The sequence below is a fragment of the Anser brachyrhynchus genome, assembly GCF_964034855.1.
Source record: "Anser brachyrhynchus genome assembly, chromosome: 5".
NCBI lineage: Eukaryota > Metazoa > Chordata > Aves > Anseriformes > Anatidae > Anser > Anser brachyrhynchus.
In genome coordinates this window covers 574,768-597,435 of record NC_137699.1, presented here as the reverse complement: position 1 = coordinate 597,435, position 22,668 = coordinate 574,768, and the positions used below count along the sequence as shown (strand labels likewise).

Genomic DNA, 22,668 nt, shown 5'->3' with positions numbered 1-22,668 from the left:
CGCATTGCTACCTAGTATAACCAGTTGGGTAGGTTCTTTGAGAAGCAGCCGTATGTTACTGTATTGAAGTGCAAATGCATTGTGATACCATGTCACTGTGATGTTTTCCTGCTCATAAATAATTCAGGAAGGATAAATTAATTGTGACTTTGAAAGGATTTTCTGGAAAAAAAATCAAATCATTGGATCTCACAGTATCCCTAAAATTTCTAAGGCTCTTGAGAAGCTGAAAAAGTTTTACAGCATTGTGAACTCACTCCATATCACTGCGATGCTTTGCTTTGTTGAGACATTTTGTCCTAGTGCAGTAAGAGACTGAGTCAGAAAAATGTTACTACATTGAAACATGTTGATATTTTGAGTTCACTGAACAGAACTCACCAATTATCAGTGCAAATGGATAATGCTGTGCTTTGGCTGTTCTTATACTTGTAATGATCTGATGGCATTGAAGGTAGCTTTGTGATGTTGTGCTCTGCTGTGTTGCCACTAAGTCACCTCGTGGTGCTGCACGGACCTGATGTGTGCTGATGACATGGTGATCTTGTCAGAGGTATGGAGCCCACAGAACCCATGAATGTGAAGAAAACCTGTGAATTTCAGCCTATCGATTACATGCTTGATAACTTCTACATGTATTTTTCTGGTTTTCCCCTATTCTGCCAAGAAATTTGATTTAAAGTTCTGATGCCAAAATTGCTTTATTATTATTATTATAGACTACAATTCATATTGAGTGCATCAGCTAAGGTATTGTCATTGCATTATAACATATCATTAATGAGCTATGACAATCATTAGATTATACAGCATTTATTATATAGAAAGTTTAAAACCCCACCATTTTTTAGCTGTTATCAAATGAGAAAATGAGACTGGACAAAACAGACTGCTTTGCCCTTGTTGAAATACCACTAATACCTGCCATTTACTTCCAGCTGATGTCATACACACATTTTACAAAGTGACTTCTGAAAAATGCACCCAAATTGAACCACTGTAATAATTTGTATGTGCCTGATAGGATGTGGACTTTTTTTTCTTTTTTTTTTCTTTTTTTTTTTTTCTTTTTTTAATAATCTTTCCAAAGAGTACATATGCACTGGAAGTAATTCTGCAACTGTATCTCTGAGCTGCTATGGGCTCCACCATACAGGGGAATCTGAAATGCCTATTTCACATAGGCATTCATTCCTATAGTCAGAAAGACTACAATATGTCAGGATTTCACCAGAACAAGAAAGTGAAACATCGGTGCCGTAATAGCTATAGCGAAGTAGTAAAATCTTTCAGCAGGATCGTGGGAGATTTGAACTCAGACCTGTGTACTGCCTGGGTTTCCTGGTTCTCCTGTATAGCAGATGATCGGATAATGCTTCAGCTTTAATAAGCAGGTATTAACCTGAGGAATAACGTCTTTGAAAAACTGCCCACTAGATATTCTGATAGAGTCCAGCGTTGTGTGATTCTAAGTGCTCTGTTAAGAGATTAATGTTTTCATATCCAGAGTATGGTTTAACTGCTATGTAATAAATAAATCACGGGAGACTCATCAAACAATGAGGAAAACATAAATTGAATAGCTGCTGATTACATGAGCACACCTCCCATTCTAATGGCCTGGATCAGGCAGAAACTGTTCCGAAAAGTAGCATGCAGTTGCACAAGCAAAGTCAATGTTTACAGCAGTTCTCATATAATAATTTATATGCACTGTAATGTGAGCTAATACCAGTTGGGCAAGCTCATATTGGGTATTTCCTAATTTTTGAACACTTGATTTTTTTTTAATCTGATGCATGTCCACCTGTGCAATGCGTAGTTGTGAAACGAATGGTGTATGGTGACAGGGCATGGCACAACGGCACATTGCCCTGTATGGCCTGGCGATATTTGGTAACAAACGTGGGGTAATGTAGCACAATGGGTTTTGTAGCAGAGGTGCGATGTGTATGGGCAATAGGCCGGTAATTACAGCAGGGCACAGGGTCCAGGGGCGTTTGGCTGGCTGGCAGGCGCAAGCTGCCGAACGTTTCTCAAGCGTCAATTCAGCCAGTTACAACCGAAGCCGGCCTAGCGCCGCACTGCTCCAGCCCCCAGCAATTTCACACATACGAAAGCACTGCAGGGCGACAACGGGCGAGCGGCGAAGGCCTCCGGCCCTTCTCACGGAGCCGGCGTGGCGGAGGCCGCCTCAGGGTCGCTGGGTGTGACTCCCGCCCGGCCGCCAACCCCCGGCGTCCTCGTCCCTAGGAGCGGCAGGGCCGAGAGCCAATGGGCGAGCGCGAGCCGCGTGCGCAACGGCCAACGGGAGCGGCTCTTTTAGGACCGCTGCGCGGGGTGGCTCATAGCGCAGGGGAACGGCGGCTGGCGCGGGGGCGCGCGTCCGGGGAGCAGCGCACGGGGCTCGGCGGGGGTCGCCGCCCGCAGCAGGTAGCGGCCGCCGGGCTAGGCTAGGCTGCGCCGCGCCGCCCCCCACCCCCCTCCCCGGCCGGCGCCGGTCCTGCGAGGCGAGGCGAGGCGGTGGGGTAGTCGGCCGCCGCTGTCGTGCGCTTCCGGGGGCTGGCGGCGGGGGGGCCCTGAGGAGGGGGGCCCTGAGGAGGGGGGCCCTGAGGAGGGGGGCCCTGAGGAGGGGGGCCCTGAGGAGGGGGGCCCTGAGGAGGGGGGCCCTGAGGAGGGGGGCCCTGAGGAGGGGGGCCCTGAGGAGGGGGGCCCTGAGGAGGGGGGCCCTGAGGAGGGGGGCCCTGAGGAGGGGGGCCCTGAGGAGGGGGGCCCTGAGGAGGGGGGCCCTGAGGAGGGGGGCCCTGAGGAGGGGGGCCCTGAGGAGGGGGGCCCTGAGGAGGGGGGCCCTGAGGAGGGGGGCCCTGAGGAGGGGGGCCCTGAGGAGGGGGGCCCTGAGGAGGGGGGCCCTGAGGAGGGGGGCCCTGAGGGCCGGGGAGCTCGGTTCGATACTTATAAACGGGGTGGGATCCCGTCCTGGTGCCGTCGCGCTCTCGCGTGGTCGAGGCCTGCGGCCGCCGCTCCACCTGCAGCCGGGCCCGGGCCCGGGCCCGGGCCCGGCATCGGCATCTCGGCCCGGCGGTTCCCCCTTCTCGGAAACGTCGCCGGAGGTGGCCGTGCGGGGGGAGGCCACGAGCTTCTCGGCCCGGCACGGGGGACGGGGACGAGAAGGGAAATGGCCTCGTTCCGCAAACGGCAGTCCTGCTCGTGAGGAGGAGATCGGAAGTCGCGGCGGCCCATGACCGGTTGGGGAGCCTGGGAGGGCCTCGGGGCCCGCGTGGAGAAGGAGCCGCGTTGGGCCGGGGAGTGGGGCTGATGGGTGGCTAACAGTAGAGGCACACTGACTGGTAGCAGGCTTGGAATTGAAGCCAGCCTGAGTCCCAGGGAGGTAGAAACCTTTAATTTCAATTAATCTACTTTAGAGCTGTAGCAACTGGAAGCTTTTGATATTTTTATAACTGTTTTAGTAGTAATTAAAACAGAGTTGGAGCATGTAAGAGTTTTACTGGCTAGGACATCAGTCTGTACAAGCAAGCTTGAAATGCCCCTGCCCTTATCTCCTCCAATTTGTGATATCTTGTATACACCTCATAACTGAGGTACCAATACTTTAACAACTTGCAGGTTATGTATTAGGAGTATATTTCTAAGATCTCATATCTTCAGTTTTTCTACTCTGTTTTTGTACCACCTACTCAAATATAAATCATTAAAAAAATGCGCTTTCCCCACCCAAAAACTCCTAAAACTGGATATGAAAGATTGGCTGTATAGTTCTGCAACAGCTAGAACAAACTGTAAAAGCAATATGCAAATGCAGGTCTGTAACTTTTTACTGCGAGTACTGGGTTTAGTTACCTTATGCAGGGCTGCAGGTCTAATGAAGTTTACCAGAGACAATAGTTTCAACGGTAAATGCACCATATGCAGTTGTTTTCCATTTTGTGTGACTGATTAATGTAGAGGTGTATGTTTGCTAAATACTCCTTTCCTTCCAATAATTACAGTGGTACAAACCATCTTAATTCTCCCTAAGAGCTGATACTTGAAAATAAGTTAGGAATGAGGCAGAACTGTGAATCTGGTAACAGTGAATGTTTTCTCTTCATCCAGTACTTGGTGTTCCTCAGATTTTTTTTTTTTGCAAGCGTATAGGATGTCTGCTGGCTAGGTGTGAGCAGAGAGCATCTCTAAGTGTCAGTTCTCTAGTGTGTTTCCTGACAATACCTTTAAAAGTTGGAGTAACGCATGTCTTGAAATACGTGTACTAACATATCTCCTGGAAATGGAGGAGATGGAAGTGTCTATCCGTAGAACCTCTTAGCTCCTGACAGGCTGAACTAAAGCTCCTCTGAAGCTAGCTACCAAGTGCTAGAGAACATGCTAGATGTAGTCAAAGGCACAGCTGTATCATTGCAGGGAGCTCAGGTTTGGCTAGCTTCTCACCTGAAATAATGTGTTAGTTTTCTTTTTGTGTGTGTGCCAAAATATTCAGTGTCTGAGGAAGGTTTGTGTTTGGTAAAACATGCCTCTTGTCTGTAGGATGCAGAGCGGCCGTGGAATTTTAAAATGCAAACCTTTTGAAAAGGAACCAGTAGCATCAAAACTTGAACTTTGCTACTTTGGTACTCTGTGCTACTTTGGTACTCTGTAGATGGATGGATGGCTTATCTCATGTAGTACTTTAATGGCTGGGCATGGTTAGTGCTATCATGTACATCCATACTGTTTCTCCCAGTTGCTAATTTTAAGCCTTGCAGCAATCTGGCTGTAATGCAGTCTTCCAGCTAGGTTTTATTTAGCCTCCAGACTTTGAAAGTGTGGAAGTTGCAAGCAGTCCTAGCAAGCACTGTCTTTCTGAATCAAATAGATACTCTTTTTTTTTTCCTTCTTATCTATCTGAGTATGTCCAACATGGGGTTTCTTATGAGGCTTTCTTTTATAAAACTTCCTCCTCGCCTTTGAGCTTTTTCAAAACCTTTTCAAAGAATGTGACTCCATTTGGGTGCCCTATTGTGTTTTTCCTTAGGGTGTGGTTAGAAAGACTGTGTCTAGTAGGTTTTGGTAAGCAGCCTTTGGTGTTACCTATACACAAACTACATCATGCCAACCTTTCTGTGTCTTTGCTTAGCTTGATGTTTGCACAGGAATTCCTACAAATTTACAAAATGGGCGTAATGGATAGATCCAAGTAACGTGTGGAGCCCATATCATCTACATAATCAATAACAGCTACGGAATTGGAATAAAAAAAATCTCAGTTCTTCTGAGAACAGGGATAGGGGCTCTGTGTGTCATTTAATTGATGTTCACTTGTGTTTGTCCTATGAACAGGACAGGTAGGCAATAGGTTAGTAGCATTTGCTTTAACTATTTATGTGTGTGAGCTATTTTTTCAAGACACAAAAGCTGCAGAAAAAGGTCTTTTAGTTTTCTGATGGGTTTTATTCTACAAGTTTTGAGAAGAAGAAAGGTAAATTATTTTTTTAATAAATATATGATTAGGCTTCAGATATAACCTACTAGAATGGTTGTTAATGGGTTATTTTTAGGTTCTAGAAGTATTCTTAGGCACATCTGCAGGAATGTGATGGGAAAAGAAAGGATCTTCATTGATTTGCACTGGAAAGCTATTGAATTAACTCATGTTGAAATGTTATATTGCTTGATGGCAATATACTTGTATGAAAAATTTTGAAAATGGCTCATTTAATGTTAAAGAACTAAGTTCATGGTTATGGAGGACTGCTGTAAGTTTAATGGCTGTAATTTCTGGAAGTCTTAACTTGCCTTTTTTTTTTACAGCTGTTTTACAGTCTGCTCATCAGCAGTGAGTGTGTTTACTAGGTGTGTCCTTTACTACAAAGGCATTAGAAGCCAGGGTTTGGTGAAACATCAAGGGCATTTGAGGATTTTCTTGTGGAAGTGTAGGGAATTAGTACTAAACATTCACATGTACCTGTCAAATGAGGAATTACGGTATTTTTGTACCTTTAAATCTCTCTTAAAATACCTGAAACTATTTCAGTTGGGAGAACTCAGAGGATCACAAAGAGCGATCGCTTAGGATTTTCTTTAAATTGTAGAAAGTATAGAAGGAGCCTGGAAGTGGTGATTCCTAGGACTTCAGATCCATTGTATAATGTCTGTTGTAAAATGTGACTCACACCTTCCCATTCTGTGATAAATGTGTAATTTTAAAGGAAGGATAAGAAGGCTTTTTTTAGATAACACAGAATTTGCAGTCAGAATATTTTAATAAAAGTAATCACACAGTTCAAGGAAATACTGCTAAAAGACTAGCTCAAATGGCTCATTTTGGCCTTCTGATGTTTTGAACAGCATGTCATAGAGGCTGCAGTTTGAGCTGTTGTCTCTGTCCTGGCTGATCAATATGAGGAACGTGAACCTGGGTTTTAATTACCTAGCTTTGTCTCTTAGCTATGAAACTGGTGAATCCGTTTCAGTTGTTGTTGCTTTAGTTCTGTTTCTTCCTTTCCTCTTCGCATTTTTTGTTTTCTAAACTATTTCAAAGAATCTTCCCTGCCACTGCAAAATGACAGTATCACAGTAACAACTGGAGCAATAATCCTGCTGCCGTTCAGGCTTTTCCTAGTGGATACCTGGACCGGTTCTCAGAATACTCTTGTATGAAGTTTTAATTGATGCCTTTGGCTTTTCTTGATGCAATGAATAAGCATTGAGCCATCTTGCCTCTTCAGCATTTTCAGTCGTAGGCAACTGTGAGACAGTGGTACTTTGTCCATCTATGTTGCAGGCAACTTACGCAACTATCTTGATACACAGTAAGACTTTCTTGTAATGCTTTCCTAACCAAAAGTGCAACCAAGACTTCTAATATTGATTTCTAATTAGATAAAATGATCTGGGCCTATGGTCCTGTTTGGTTAATCTTGATTGAAGCCTGGCTCTTGCTTCCTAAAACAGGTTTGGAAGTTCTTGTGGTATAAGTCTTAAGCACAGTTGCATGTGAGCTGGAGATGATATACAGTAAATGTTCTTTCTCTTATGCGGTATGTGCTTTATTATAATAGCTTTTTTTTTTTTCCCTGGGCTGACTTATGCCTTTGCCTTCTGTGCAACTTGGAGAAATGAGGTTAATTATGTCAAAAGATATTTTCTTTCAACGTGTGCTTGAAGACTAAGTTCAAACAGTAAACAGTTCAGAAAAACATCACGGTTACAAGTGTGACTTATTATAAAGGGATAATAAAAACCTTTTACTTAATTGAATTAAACTAGCTCTTAAAAGAACTTTTAATTCCTTTTCAGTGCCCTTACTGCAAAGGAAGTATAATTACAGCAGAGCATGGGTCTCTCTAGTACTCTGTGGAACACAATGCTTACTAGTCAAGAGTCATTTCCATGTTAACTGGTACAGAATCCCTGAATAGAGGCATAAGTGAACGCAAACTTGTAGTAAGATCAAAATTATGGGTGAAAGGTGTGCGAACACGCACATAGGAATTAATTGTATAACTACATGCATCAAATTTGTGTAATGACAAAGTTCTGCTGAGATATCTCAGTGCAGGCCACTTGAGTTTACCTTCCCTGCAGTAAGACAGAAAGATTAGAGGAGGTTAAAGACCCCATGACTTCAGGCACAGCTCTGGCTTTTTAAGAGTCTTGTTTTCACAAAGGTGTTTTTGAACTGCAAATCAAATAGTTTGTGGGTTGGTTTGAAAGGGAAACTGAATATTACTTCAAATTCTGCTAATAAATTATAGGGTTAATTGGTTCGAGTTCACTGTCTTACTAAAGCAGTTGAGTGAATACTGTACTTTTTTGTCAGGGTCTTAAAGGAGTTCACGGAACTACTTCAGCTTCTGATATAAATTTAGATTTCTGTATCAGAATGCTGTGGTGTAGTTAAATAGTTCATATGCAGCATTACTTAAGCCTAAACTAAAGCAGTTTAATAACGCTTCTTAACTTGAATGTATGCACTGGAAAGGATAGTATTTTATCCAGGATGAGAATAACTTGTGGAGTCTGTAGTCCAGGAAAAACTTCTAGTATCCAATGTATTTCTATGGGCAAGAGGATTTTTTTTAAAATCAAGCCCACTCGATTTGTGGGCATACATCTATATGCTTAGTTATGTAAACTTTGGCCTGACTATATTAGTTGCTCTAACTGGTGTCTTGTTTCAATACTTAAATGATTTAAAGTAGACAGGTATCTTCATTGCTAGCAGGCTGGTCTGTGAACAATTCAAGATTGAAGAATATAGCTAGTTCGAAGCATTTATTATTTAGAAAATCTCTAATATACCCAGCGAGTGTCAGCCACATGTTTGCCATGTATAGTTTCAGGGAAGCATGAGACACTTACTGTCTAGCATACTGCCAGGCATAAATGAAAGACCAGCTAGCTGGTATTAAATTAGCAAACCTGTTTTGATAGCTCTTCAAAATGTAGTTCTTCTAATTAGCTTCCAGACCTGGCAATATGTTTTCCAGCTCCTGGAAACATGATAAATTTTCTTGGCAGGTTTATCCTGCAGGGGACTGTGGCTTACAGCTAGTAAAGAAAATGACCTTGCAGAGAGGAGATAAGAATGTTAATGATAGTCTAAAAAACGGATAAATGTCTTTCTCTAGTTGTGGGAAGAATCCCAAATCTTCCACATGACTGTCAAGTTTGGAATAGATACGTTTTGAGGTTAACTTACACCAAAAGCAGTTTACAATAGGAAATACTGTTCCACCATTTCAGTCTCTACTCGTCTTCCAAAACAGGTATCTTTCACAGATAAGGTTTCTCAATGGATATAACCTTGGACCTTGAAGACAAACAAACTATCCTTCTTTGGTGATATGCTGGGTAGGTATTGCCCAAATAGGGCAGATCACTGACCCTTGTGGTTGTTGAAAATGTGGACATTTTGCTGATAGCATTCATTGATTTACGTTTGTGGAAACAGGGCACCAGATGAAATGAGACATGATACGACCCAAGCTTGTCTTTCTGGCAGTAACTTTGTTTAGATGAGTTAAATATTACTTCCTTTGCTGCCTGAATCTATCCAGTTCTTAAATTTTATTCTGGCTTGCACTAGTGTTCTTCTAATATGACAGCTGAAGCCCTACATGACGGGCTTTACCTTCTGTAATGATTTATCTGTGATGTGGATGCACGTGTGTACAATTCTTGAAAATACTTGTTGCATTCAGATTTGACGTCTAGGTGGATTATATCCCCTGAATATACACAAATGAAATGTTTCTTCCACCTTATCTGTAGACCTTTTTGTGTTGCACTGCTGCTAGGACTAGGTTCAAGCTGTTAGGGAAAGGGGGAAGTGAGTTTATCAGGCTCAGTTTTGTAGAACTTTGTGGTTTGTTGCAGGTCCTTGAGAGGTTGGTTATGGACACTTCCAATTTCCTGTGACTGGATAATCTCAGTATGATTGAATTGGGAAGGAGCATGTTGCTGACCTAATGCTTGTCAGTGATAATTTAGAAAACAGGCCATTTATTCTCAAGGACATCAGTGCACATTCCTAGTTGCTGGATTTAGTATTTAAACATTTGCTGGAACTGCAACAGGCTCTCTTGGCAATTAGAAGGCAAATTTTTAAGTATCTTGATTTGTGTTTGGAAAATCTGAGAATTGTTCTTTTTCTCGTCTACAGACAGACTCGTCCTTGTTTTGAGAGCCATAGAGACCTCTGAAGCAATGAGTTAAATATTGCAGCAGTAGCTCTGAAAGCAAACAGAGCTGCCATTGTTTGCTCCATAATAGCTCTTGCCCAGCCTCAGACAGGAGATTTTTTTTTACAAGATGGCTAGGATCTGGGAGGTGGCTTTTTGTATGCTTGTTTTTCTGAAGTGCTTAGGAGCCCTTGATGTCTTAAAGCACAACACCCATCCAATGAACAGTATCTTCCAAGTGTCACTGTTGGATTAGCCCTCAGCCTGTGGATTTGGAAGTACAGTAGTGTCAGTTTCTCTGTAGCAGTTTAACAGAAGCTTCCTCTTCCAAAGGCAGTTTATCCCCATAAGTCATCCGGTAATTTTGATCATCCCTGTTCTATACCAAGAGCTCTTGAGAGAACTCTTACTAATCCTTCCATCTTTTAGATTGTTTCTCCCCCAGCTGTTATTAGCTCAAAAAGTAGCTACATTATAGGAATTCATGCATTCCAAAGTGTGCATTAGACAGTGTTGTATTTGGTAGAACTGTCACCATGTGAAGGAGCTATTAATAAGTCATTGGATAATTGGTGAAAATATGTATTGCTGGTTAATAGATGCAATTCAGCTGTTGCAAGCATGCAACAAATTGTACTCTAAAACTAGATTAAAAGATTGCAGACACTTGAACCTTAAATGCTAAATTTGATTTTGCTTCATTGTCTTGCAAGGTAGGTATCCTTTCTGGACCTACTTCAGCCTGTTTTGTATTAAAAGTCAAACTAAATTTACTCTGGGAAATACCAGTTTCTTAACTATTTTTTTTAAAGCATAGGTATCATGTCGTTCTTCAGTAATTTGCTTTCATAGGATGGCTTCTTGTTATTCTTTGTATCCCTTGCCAAGTTTAGTTCTGTCAGTGCCTTGGCACTTTCCTGATCCCATCCCTGCACATCTGGACAGCATTTCTGCACTCTTCCCAGGGCATGTGGCCATGTTCCCACTATTTGTGCATTTTCTTCTTTTGCTGAAGTTTGACCAGCAGATCCTTACTCAACCATGCTGGTTTCCTACCTTCCCTGCTTGATTTAATAACATATGGGAATAGAGAGCTCTTGCATTCCAGGGAAAATATCCTTAAAGAGTTGCCAGCTCCAGTCAGATCCTCTGTCCCTAAGGACTGTGTCCCATGGGATCTCATCCACTAATTCTTTGAGCAGCTGCAAGGTGGTTCTTCTGAAGGTCATGGTCCTGATTTTGCTCTTAGCCAGGCTCATATCCCTCAAGATCACAAACTCAACTAGAGTGTGGTCACTGCAACCTAGGCTTCTTCCAATCTTAACCTCTTATTGAGCTCTTCTGCACTGGTGAGCACCAGGTCCAGTAATGCTTCTCTTCTGGTTGGTTTGTCTAATACCTGGGCGAGGAAGTTGTCTTCAGTGGACTTGAGGAGTCTTCAAGATTGCTTACTTCCTGCCACGTGGCTTTTCCAGCAAACATCCAGGTGGCTGCAATCCCCCAGGAGGATGAGAGCCTTTGAGTGTGATCCTTCCTGTAGTTGGAGCAAGAAGTCTCATCAACAGGCTCCTCTTAATTGGGCAGCCTGTAAGTAGACCCCAACCACAAGAGGTCCTTTGTTGGTCTGGTCCTTAATTTTTACCCACAGGCTCTCAGCCTGCTCTTGGCTGTTCATTACAGGGAACTGTTCACAATCTATCAATTTCTTAACATAGAGGGCAACACCCCCACCTTCCTTCCCTGCCTGTCTCTCCTGTAAAGCTTGTAGCCCTCTGTTCCAATGTTCTAGTTATGTGATTTGTCCCACCACATTTCTGTGATAGCAATTAAATCCTAGTTTTCTAATTGCACCATGGCTTCCAACTCCTCTTGCTTGTTTCCCATGCTGGGTGTGTTGGTGTAGAGGCATGTCAGCTGGGCTATGGGCCACATCACCTTTTTAGAGGAGTCCTTCCTAATTTCTATGTTATGATTCACAGGTGTTTCCCAACACCTCTAAACAACTTAAGCAAAAAGAATGTTAAAAGGTAACACAACTAATGTATCATACCGGTAAGGAAAAACCTCTTCTGAATTTGAAGTTAGGAGTTGCCAGCAATACTGTGCTAGCTGGTGTGTTTTGACTTCTTCTCAGAGAAGGCAGGAAAGGGTGGGTGGAAAATGGGACCATTCTTTTCCTTTCCTGCAGTTGAGATGACTCCCTTTTCTTTTTGGTAGGGCATAGCATAGGCTGCTGCTTTATTAGTTTTTTCTTCATTCATCTCCAAATTCTGTGGGTGCTTTTTTATCCTTAATTCAACTGTAGTGCTTCCAGGCAATTCATTCACAATCCCAGTATTTATTGCTGTAACTTTGACAGCAATGTATGCTTATGAAAAGGTAAATATCTTTTGTAGCTGGAAACTTCTGGAGGAATAAAGTAGGAGAAGACAGTGTGGAAAATTGCTATTAATAAAGACTACCAAAGGCTGTAATTGTTGGAGAACAGGATAAAGGGAGATGCTATTGAGACTTTCTCAAAGGAAATAGTTCAGTTAAGAATCCTTTTAAAAAAAAAAGACAGCAAAATAAAGACAGCAAATGTAGGTGTTCCTGCCTCTTAAGAGTGGATATGAGTATTTATACATGTTTGTTTTTTTTGCCTAGTGAATAAATTTCTTCGTATGTAATCATAGCTGGATGATGTATAGGATGATATATATGATGATATATTTTAACTCTGTAAAAGTTTCAGGAAAATAGTACTGATATTTTGGATCTGATACCAGCCCCATGCTCACAGGAGCATAGTCAGAAATAACCGAGGCAGGAAATTTTATGATTGTTCTGGCTTTTAGTTTTCTTTATACCACATGACCCTAAATATTGTCAGATTTTTCAGCTAGCTAGCTGAAAGTTGGACCATAGGAATACACTTATTTCAATGCCAGCAGTATTAATTTTTTCAGTTCTTTACAAAACGAACAAACATTGGACTGTAGCCTGTGTGCTGGGGGTTGTAGTGAGGTTCCTGTGCTTAAAGATTGTCTCTGGCCATGCAAACAGGTTAGCAAACTGGGGATATGGCATTGTCTGAAGTAATACTAAACTTCTCTTAAATGAAGGGCAGGTGAAATAATGGTGCGATGTGCTGTGGCCAGTAGAAAATAGCAGTACTTGTTCAGTTCTGAGCCCGCTACTGTATCCCGCTATTACTTTATTGCAATTCAGCAATAATTGCAAGAGCTATTCTTGTTAGTGAAGGGAGTCAAACAAAGTGTTGGCACATTGGACAACAAAGCACAAGACTTTGTATCCAAATTCCTGATACTGAAGCTTGTGCAGGTGATAACTCATTTCTGGTAAGTGCTTAGAGCACATTCAGAAGCATTGCCATGGTATGAGCACATGAAAAAGCACAACACAAGGGCTCTAATATAGAAGGTACCTGACATGTAGAAAAGTATTCCAAAACTACATGTATACTTTCTCTGGGCAAAAATGCAAATTAAGCCTGCAGTTCTTTACATGAGATGCTGTATGTTAGGAATATATTCCATGGTAAGTTCCTGCTTGCAATACTCTGCCAAAAAAAACCCAAAACAAACAATAAAACAACAAAAAACCACTTTAGAAGTTGCATCCCTGTATTCTTGGGTGGTAGGTGAAAAAAGGCTATCATCCTCTTCAGGTATTCAGTACTGAAATTCTTCTTTGCTTAAGAAACAATCTCCACCTTTGTTTAGGGGGACTTTTTTGTTTGTTTTTAAACCATGTTTTTTATGTAGTCTGTCCATTCTGGTAGTGTTTCGTAGATCTGCTATGGGGGACCACAAATATTCTTTATAGAATCGTAGAATGGCTTGGGTTGGAAGGGACCTAAAGGGTCATCTAGTTGCAAGGCTGCCACCCACTAGATCAGGTTGCCCAGGGCCTCATCCAACCCGGTCTTGAACACTTCTATGGGCAACCTGTTCCAGTGCCTCACCACCCTCTAATTCTACTATATCAGCTTGTTATTTTTTATGACAGTCTAATTAGATTAATATACCATCATGGAACTATAGCCATGTTCTGTGGTCCTGTACAGTAAAGTTGTTTTAACGTTCTGGTGAAGACATTAGTGTATTGGACTGCACAGAATGGACTGAAGTTGGCCTGAGGTGCAGATTGAATTCTAAAGGTCATTAAGGTCATGTGAGAGAGCATTATATTTATCCTTAGGAATTGTTCCAGTTTCTAGAATCTAGAACTAGATATGGTCCCCAAACAGTTGACTGGGAGAGGGGAGAGAAATAAGAATTTTATAGTAACTGAAGCAAAAAAAAAAACAACCCTACACCACTTGAGCTCTGTGCTAAATTTGAGTAAAAATTCCTTTCTCTTTGCTTCATTAGAAGGCATATTTAAATCTTCATTCTGCGTGAGAATTCTAATACTTTTTTTGGATAAGTTTTATATTGATGAAAAGATTAGAACCTTGTATCATCTGTGGAAATGTGTTTTTTGTAATCAATAGAAAAAACAACAGATCTTATGCCAGGCAACTAACAACCGACTACCTTCTCTGTGACATAGCATCCTTTGTAGAAAGGCTCAGCCTAATACTGACAGGGGACTTGGCTCACTCAGGCAAAAATGCCAGGGCCAGTGTCAACATATTTGAAGTATCTACTTGTGATTATATTTTAATGATATGACCTTTTGTTTACATGGAACAGCCACTTAGTCTTAAAGGACTATGCACACAGATAAAAATAGACTAAAAATTGAGCTAATTAAATGGGGTGGATGTCCAATTCCTTAAAGAAACTATTAATTGAGACAATTTACAATAAGATCTAGAATGACTGTACTGACCCTGTGGGACTCTTTAGACTCTGGTGGGAAAAAAAAGACATCAGGCACTGGTTATAGGTTTAAAAAAAAAAAGTCAGGTAAAAGCTTCTTTCGGGTATGAAGTTCAGTGTTTACATCTGTGCAGTTTATGTATCTTCTGCAAATCTGAGCTCCTAGAGGTTCATTAATATATTTTTGCTTTTTTAACTTCTCTTAAGGTCATAATGGTTTCCATACCTGAATACTATGAAGGAAAGAATGTCCTCCTGACAGGAGCTACAGGTTTCATGGGAAAAGTGCTTCTGGAAAAGCTGCTCAGATCTTGTCCTAAAGTACAAGCGGTGTATGTATTGGTAAGACACAAATCAGGGCAGACACCTGAAGCACGAATACAGGAAATAACCAGCTGTAAGGTATGTATCATGTGCTCACAAAGTGCATTTTTGTCATTCTGTATCTTGTTCACGTAATGAAATGGAAACAACTTTGGTTTGCCTAAAGCAAAATATTGTTACTTTTTTTGTTCTAACAGAAATCCTAAACCTAAGATCTTGCAGTGTTTGTGACGGCTTTTCAAACTGTTATTCTCTAGCAAGTCCAGTAAAGGAAAATTATTCTGTATTTAATTTAGAAGGAGGGTGTTCAGCTGTAATGTAGGATTGAGAAGTCAAATACCTGAGTTAAAACTTGTTAAGAGAATGTGTAATCAAGTGCAAAAGGTAGTGTGGCCTGAGACTTGTAAAACTAGATTAAGACCCTTCTTAGGAGGGTCTCAGGTCACTTTTTCTCCATGTGCCTTATTTTCATTTCTGTAAGATGAGGTTTAGTGCTTCACTTCTCTTGAATGTGCTGTTGGATCTACCAGTATGCAAGGAGATATGTTTTCAACAGGGTGTTTAAATAGCTCGAACTGTCTATCAGTATTGCGTCTCTCTCCAATATGGTGTGTCCCATTTATAATGGGAAGGGGAGTGATCTCTAGCATAAATTTTGCTAAAACAGAGTTTGTTTATTCCTATTTATGCCTTCTTCTCTTATGGGATGGCAGGGTTGGCAGTTTAATATTTCAGGCTTAGGAAATGTGTTCAGATGCAGTATGGTCTGTTCGAAGTGTGTGCTTAGAGGGTGCTTAAAGGGACTTGGTAAGAGCATGACTGCATTTAGGACAGGAGAAGGTAAGTTATTTAAAGCAGGACTCTGAATTTCCTTACATCTCTTGACTGGTTAAGATTATAGCAGATGAGAAGATAGCTTTGTCACTAATAAACTCTTCTCGATAACCTTGTCAAAACTCTAGCTCGTTGCCCAAAAGCATCTGCTTGCAGTTCAGTACCATGTCATATAAAATGCAGCAGAATCAGGGTTCTGTCTTAAAATCCAGTTTCAAATTCTGTACATGAAGTCGTCAGTTTTTTACTCTCGAAACAAAATTTCAAACTGAACTCCGAAAGGAGAAAGGAAGAGCTTCTCAGTCCATCCTTTGTATACACTATTACCCAAGTAAAAAGTGGATAGTATTCAGGCAGAGGGGAGAGTAGTGTTAGTCTGGGCTGACTTAAGCCTTGCTGAAGTTCAGGCCCCTGTATGTAGCTTTTGGGAAGCTCATGTCTTGTAAGAGGCTTTTACATTTCGGTCCAAATCTTCTGCTTATAGCCTATACTAACTTGTGCTCAGATAGAACAATCTGATGTGTTTTTTGAATCTGGGTGAGCATTTATTGCTGGAAAAAGTTCAAATCTGATGTCCTGTTAAAAAGAACTGGTGCTTGAGATAGTCCTACATCTTAGTCCCTAGAGTAAGAGTGTAAGTGGATGCTGTTCCCCAACTATCTATGGGGATAGCTAAAACCAGATGTTCTGTCTTTATCTCATGGTTAGGCAAAATAGGTTTGAAAGTGTATAGATTAACTGGGATGCCTCCAAAAGACACCAAACATTTTTAATGGGACCTGTTGTCTTGATTTGTCCTTTGTAAGGGCCCTGCCATTAACTTTTTTTAATTTAGATGGGCCCATTAATTGGTTCTACAGATGCTTGGGCATTCTCTTTCTTGAAGAGTCTAGTCTAAGTGGGTCAATGCAATAGTTAAGATGAACTGGTCTGCAAATAGCCCCAAAAAATTGAGGTTTCTGTTTCTATTGGACTTCAGATATCTAATTCTTATGTTAATTTGTCATGTGTTGCATGTGCTCTAGCTGTTTGTTCTTACTTCCCTTTTGTACTGGTGTTAGTGCTAGTATGAGTAATGCGATAAGAATGTATGGCTATTCATGTGAAAAGGAGCAGAACATACAGATTAAAAACACCATACTGGTTCTGTGTGTTTTAAATGCTTATCAGTGGGACTGCTTTCTATTATAATTCATGTCACACATCTTAGTATGGTTAAAGGGCAGTGGTTTCAGTATGCTAGAGTCAGGCAACGTTCTTCTGAGTAAAAACATTTTTGTTTTAAAAATGACAAAAGGCTTCCAACCGGTAAGTAAGCACTATTTTGCTGTAACATGTGAACTAAAAATCACAGGCTTTAAATGCTGCCTTGGCAACTTTGTCCTTTAAGGTGAAATCTCATACTTGGAGGTCAGTCTAAGACTTGTACCACTGGACATGTCCCCTGTTCTCACTGCAGTGTTACCACTATAAAATATTGGCACATGTGCAATTAAGAAGGGCTTGCTCTGGTTTAAAAAGGAAAAAAAAATAGGTGTTTTATTTCAGTCCCATAGTATTTTGCTCAGGAAAACTTGCATGTTGATTAGCTGTGTGTTAAGCTGCATGATTAGAATCCACTTAATTAAGAGGGTATATGATGAATGCAGTTAACACAGTTGTGGGTAAGGTTTTCTTAAATGAGTAAGATTTGCTCAGATGTTCTAATACCGCAAGAAGCCTTCAATGCTGGCTTTTTCTTTCTTAACTGGCCAGAGAAACAGATGTTTTGTTGTGTTTTTTAATCTGGAAGTTCCCCAGAACTGGCACAAGTCAAGGATTTTCTTAAATGGTTGGATTTTTTTCAAGTTTGATGAAAGCTTTCTAAATCTAAGAAATAGAATGACTTGTGCAGGTTTGCAAGAATCTGAATACACCATCTACCTTGGAAACTGGCTAAGCTGTCATCTTTCCCCTGTTGAAAGAAAAGATAACGCTATTTAGACTGCTACTGAAAATTGTGTTAATTTTGGGTGTCTAATAGCTTCTTCTGACATTGAGAGATCTGATCTTAAGGATAGGCATGAGCATTAGAAAAATTTTTTAAAAGTATACATTGAAATCTCACTGCTTTTCTGTGCAACGCATGCAATACTTCTGTTTTCACTGCTTGGGATAAAATGCATACAAACAACTTCACTGAATATGTTCATGGTAAGTCAGTAACATGTTGTAGGACACCTAAAACACTATCCTAACAGTACTGATTTTGAGAAATAAGGCAATATAGTTATATGTGGGCAGAAAATGTCTTTTATCTTCACTTATAAAACCTGTGCTTTTATCTTCACTGGCTATTAGTTTGAATTTTTAGTCCTGTTTTTTTTGACAGCTCTTTGACAGGTTGAGAGAGGAGCAGCCTGACTTCAAAGAAAAAATAATAGTAATTACAAGTGAACTTACACAGCCTGAACTGGACCTTAGTAGCCCAATCAAACAAAAACTTATAGACTGCATTAATATTATATTTCATTGTGCTGCTACAGTCAGATTTAATGAAACGCTAAGGTGAGTTTAAAATACTGTACTATCTAGTTTGGTAAGCTGATGGTATTCAGAGGGAAGGGGTAAATCAGGTGTCTGCAAAATCTTGCAAATATTCAGGCTGATTACTAATCTCATTTGGTTTTTGTGTGTCTGGTCAATTTAATGATTTCCCCTCTGATATTAACCTTTTCTCCCTACCTAAAACTTGCTATTGGGTGTTCATTTGCTTTTCATAAAAAGACAGAAGATACAGTATTTAAACCTGCTTTGCCAGCAGTTACAATACACTATTTGACATGGAAAAAAAAATCACATCTTTTTAAAGCTTTAGGCAAAGACATCTATTCTTGGTGCTTAGAAGCAAAATAAATGATTTTTGTACTGTTATAGGCCCTTTAGTGTTTTTACTAAATTCCTGTACCTGAATTTCAAAGCCCTTTTTGAAGGGAAGCTGTTGAGAGAGACTTGAGAACATGTTGCTTTTCCAAGTCTTCCTAACATCACGTGTTGCTCTGATTTCTGGGATGGCTGAAGAAGGTATAAATAGTGTGTAGCTGTATGTACTGTGCTCACTACTTATATCGGAGCTTTCTTTGTGTAAGAGAACACAAACTATTCCTTTAGCTCCCCTTGTTAGAAAGCAAGCGTATGTGTTTAGAGGATGGCTTTTCCCCAAAACTGGGGTGGGGTGGAAGCTCTAGTACTTGCTTTCTTTACTTGATGAACAAATAGTGAATTAAATGTTGCTCAGCCTTCAGAAAGTCCTCCAGTAAGAAGAATGCAAGTTTGCATTGGAGGGTGTAGGGAGAATTAGGTGCAGAGGGAGAAAGCTTAAAACTAACAAATGAATAACTTCCATCTTGTGCAAAGTTTATTAAGGAAATAAACAAAAAAGGATTCACAAAAGCAAGAAAAGATATTTGCTCTTTAGAAAAAATGACCTGATTTAGTGTTGAACCACTAGAATTAATAAACAATTTGGAGAAATGACTTTGAAAAATAACTCCAATTTTTATGAATGTAAAGCGACTCTTAAGTAAAGAAAATCTGAGTTGAGAAATATTTTGAGTTTTTAACATGTTGGCATTGCCTCTCTGAGTGCTGTACTGTATACTGAAATGACATAAGGTAGCCCATATTTATCGCTGTTTCATGGACCTTCAATGCTAGAGAACTGCCAGCCTGTTAAAAGTCTAGAGGGACTTAAATGCGATTGGAAAAACTGGTGGAAAGGTCTTGATACAGCAAGCTTCTGGCAGTTTACACTTTCCTGGAGGGCCTAGTACACTGTTTAGCAAAATAGAAAATCAGTTTCTTGGGAAGGATTTGAGGCCGGAGCACATAGCAGATGTGCTAGAATGGCTTTTTTTTTTTTTAGAGGAATCTTACAAATCTGAATATCACAGCAGCCTTCATATATTTATTAATGGAATTAATTGATGTAAAGTTCAAAGTATTTAGCTCAGGGTCAGTGATAGGAATAAAGCAAAATACTTTTGGCTTATTTTGGAACCCTTCCTGATTTGTATTGGCTGTGTGTTTCTATATCTTAAAATGATGCTTACAGCTATGATTATGAACTTCTTTCCTTTGACCTCTTCGAAAGAAGCACTGAAGACTTAAAAACCCCTTATTTTAGATAAAGTAACTTTTTCCGAGGTAACACTTTCTAGACTTAATTGCTTTGGGACAAGGGTTCCTTGTCCATTGCCCAGCTAATGTTTTAGTAATAATGTGTGATAAAGAAGCCTTAAACTGTAACACCAATGCAAAGATTTTGATGAAGTTTTATTTAGCAGTATTCTTAAAACTTAGTTGATTTGTAAATTGTAAACAAGGCTAGTGCTTCTAATAAGTCTTTAGAGGCTGGAGAGAAGGTCTGAAATACATACAAATCATCATAGCAGTTGGTCCATTAGCTGTATTCTGATACAGTGCAAAATGTAGAGATACACCTTGTCTCCTCCAGTGTATTTAAGGAGTCTATTTTAATGAGAAGCAGTCAGGTTGGAGGGATGAAAGTGTGGATCTTGATTTTTTTCCTCCTTTCACTTTTTCTGCCTTCCTGTAATCCTGTTGTACTATTGAGTCTTGTGCTATCCTACATGAAGATCAATTTGCTAGCACCCTAAACCTTCATTCTGAGGTCTTGACCTAGGAAGCTCAAAGCTGCTGTTAAAATTGACTGGCATCTGTATCCTTTGGTAGCTATGTGTCCTTTTGCAGTTGTTCCATCACACTTTAGGAAACACTTACTGGATTAGAATTTAGCTTGAGCAGATCAAAGGTACGCTGACTTTGCCTGTTTAGTAACGGAGCATGAGGATGCCAATAAGAACAAGGTGAAACTTAAGAAAATTATCCTGAACACAGAGAAATTTCTAGGTGGAATGTGTCATCTTTTAAGTAGAAGGTTAGGATACTACTGTCCATAGTGTTTTTGGGGGGTGGAGGAGAAGGGGTTCAGAATGTTAGAATTACTGTATATACACCCACCACTGAAGCATTTAGGAAAGAATTAGGGGATTGACCAGTTATTTCTTTTTGCTTGCTGTTTTTGTTTTGCTTTCTACTAATCAAGTTTCTGTTTAATCAACAGAGATGCTGTTCAGTTAAATGTGCTTTCCACAAAACAGCTCCTCTCACTGGCACACCAAATGACGAATCTAGAAGTATTCATACATGTTTCAACTGCATATGCATATTGCAATCGAAAACACATTGAGGAAATTGTTTATCCACCTCCTGTTGATCCCAAGAAACTGATGGATTCTCTTGAGTATGTGTTGTTTTATCAAGTTACTTCAGTCTGTAACTACTTGCTTCCTAGTAATGAAGTACCAAACAATGATTAAGAAACAAAGATGAAGAAACTGGCTTATGGTGTTCTGTTGGTCTAACATATGGCTGATGCTACCCTTTCCTGTAAGGGAAATAGTCTAAGGTTTCATGGTTGCTTTTTAAGCTGAGCTAGATGTGGAACAGTGCTGAAAGAGGGAGATGCTCCAGGCTATTCCTGAAGCCTCCTGTATGCTGAGACTGGTGGCTCTTCAGCTCTATGAGGAGCTAGATCAGGAGCTATTAAAAACAAACAGAAGAAAGCTGCGCTGTTCCAAATGTACTGGTGCTGGTACTGTGAAGGACAGAGAGAGCTAAGATAGCAGCTCACCTTTGGCAGCAACCTTCACTACCTCCACCGAAGGCCATTGCAAGATGAGTCTGATATACTGAAATACTATTATTTAACTGCTCAGAAACAAAAATGTACAAGCAGTTCTGTTAGGTCTTTAATGTTGGTGCTTTCTGAATACCTGTGTTCTATGGATTTTTACTCTTAAATTGGATATTACTAGGGGAAAGTTACTTGTTCTGTATTGTCTGTACATTTGCTGTCCTGAGATCTTATCTAGTAGTCTTATTTAGTAGTTGTCAAGTCCTAAGTGAAATGGGACAAGTATGAGATGAGTAATGTAATTAATAATAATAATCGTATCTCTAAATCAGTCTGTTCCTTCTTCCATGTCATACAAAATCTTACCTCTTGTAAGGTAATCATTTTTAGTTTCATAATTATCAAGGTAAGGAAGACACTTTACTACTTATTATAGATGTAATTGCACAAGCATTAAAAATGAACTGAGGTAATGATAATACTTCTATGTGTTTGGTTTCCTGGGTGGTGTTTCGAAGAAAAGATTGTATTTTAATTGTGGAATTATTTTTGATTTATCTGGTTATCCTTTTTTCTTTGCTTTCCCAGTAAAATAGTATGCAGTAACTTCCACTTGCCTCTTATTTTATTTTTGTAGGTGGATGGATGATGGCCTAGTGAATGATATTACACCTAAACTGATTGGTGATAGGCCTAACACTTACACTTATACAAAAGCCTTAGCCGAATATGTAGTACAGCAAGAAGGTGCAAAATTAAACACAGCCATTATAAGGCCATCTATTGTTGGTGCTAGCTGGAAGGAGCCTTTTCCTGTAAGTTGAGTTTTCCCATGACTCATGCCTGTAAACTGTAGCACATACTGACAGCTTGTGTATGTAGTGACCTTCATAGAGGAAAATCTCTTAAACTTAAAGCTGTGGCTTGACTGCTCCTGGGTAACAACTCTCATACAAAAGATACCAAATACAGCATTCGTATGTGGGAAGCTTGGGGGGATAAATTACTTCTAAGCATAGAACAATACATTTCTGTCCCAATGGGAGATACTATTTTACACACAAAATAGTTATACAGAATCTTGAAGGAAGAAAGGTAATTTAATCTATTTTCCCTCTTCAAGGTGCTTTGGTGTGTCAATAGCTGAATAGTACCATTAAGGAAACTGGGGTCTGCAGGACATAAAAATGTTTGGACTCCGCTTGTTTTAGTCAAGGCAGGAGATGGCAGAAGTTTTATGTACTTTGTTATATTGATATATAGTATATATGCTATATGCTTCTTCCAGTATGGGAGATAGTGC

General features: G+C 40.2%; 1 protein-coding gene across 4 annotated transcripts in view; it reads left to right on the top strand.

Moving 5' to 3' along the window:
* The first annotated feature begins 2,279 nt into the window (after positions 1 to 2,279).
* FAR1 (fatty acyl-CoA reductase 1) overlaps positions 2,280 to 22,668 on the top strand; it is a 38,049-nt gene continuing 17,660 nt past the window's right edge. The window contains exons 1-5 of one of the 4 annotated variants that reach the window (XM_080593419.1): positions 2,280 to 2,433; positions 14,717 to 14,911; positions 18,039 to 18,214; positions 20,793 to 20,972; positions 22,003 to 22,180. In XM_080593419.1, the coding sequence (XP_080449545.1) occupies positions 14,723 to 14,911; positions 18,039 to 18,214; positions 20,793 to 20,972; positions 22,003 to 22,180 (723 nt within the window). In that variant the 5' untranslated portion in view covers positions 2,280 to 2,433; positions 14,717 to 14,722. Of the gene's footprint in view, positions 2,434 to 3,221; positions 3,246 to 3,315; positions 8,851 to 14,716; positions 14,912 to 18,038; positions 18,215 to 20,792; positions 20,973 to 22,002; positions 22,181 to 22,668 lie in introns of those variants that run through there. The other 3 variants (XM_080593420.1, XM_080593422.1, XM_080593421.1) reach the window with 3 other exon arrangements.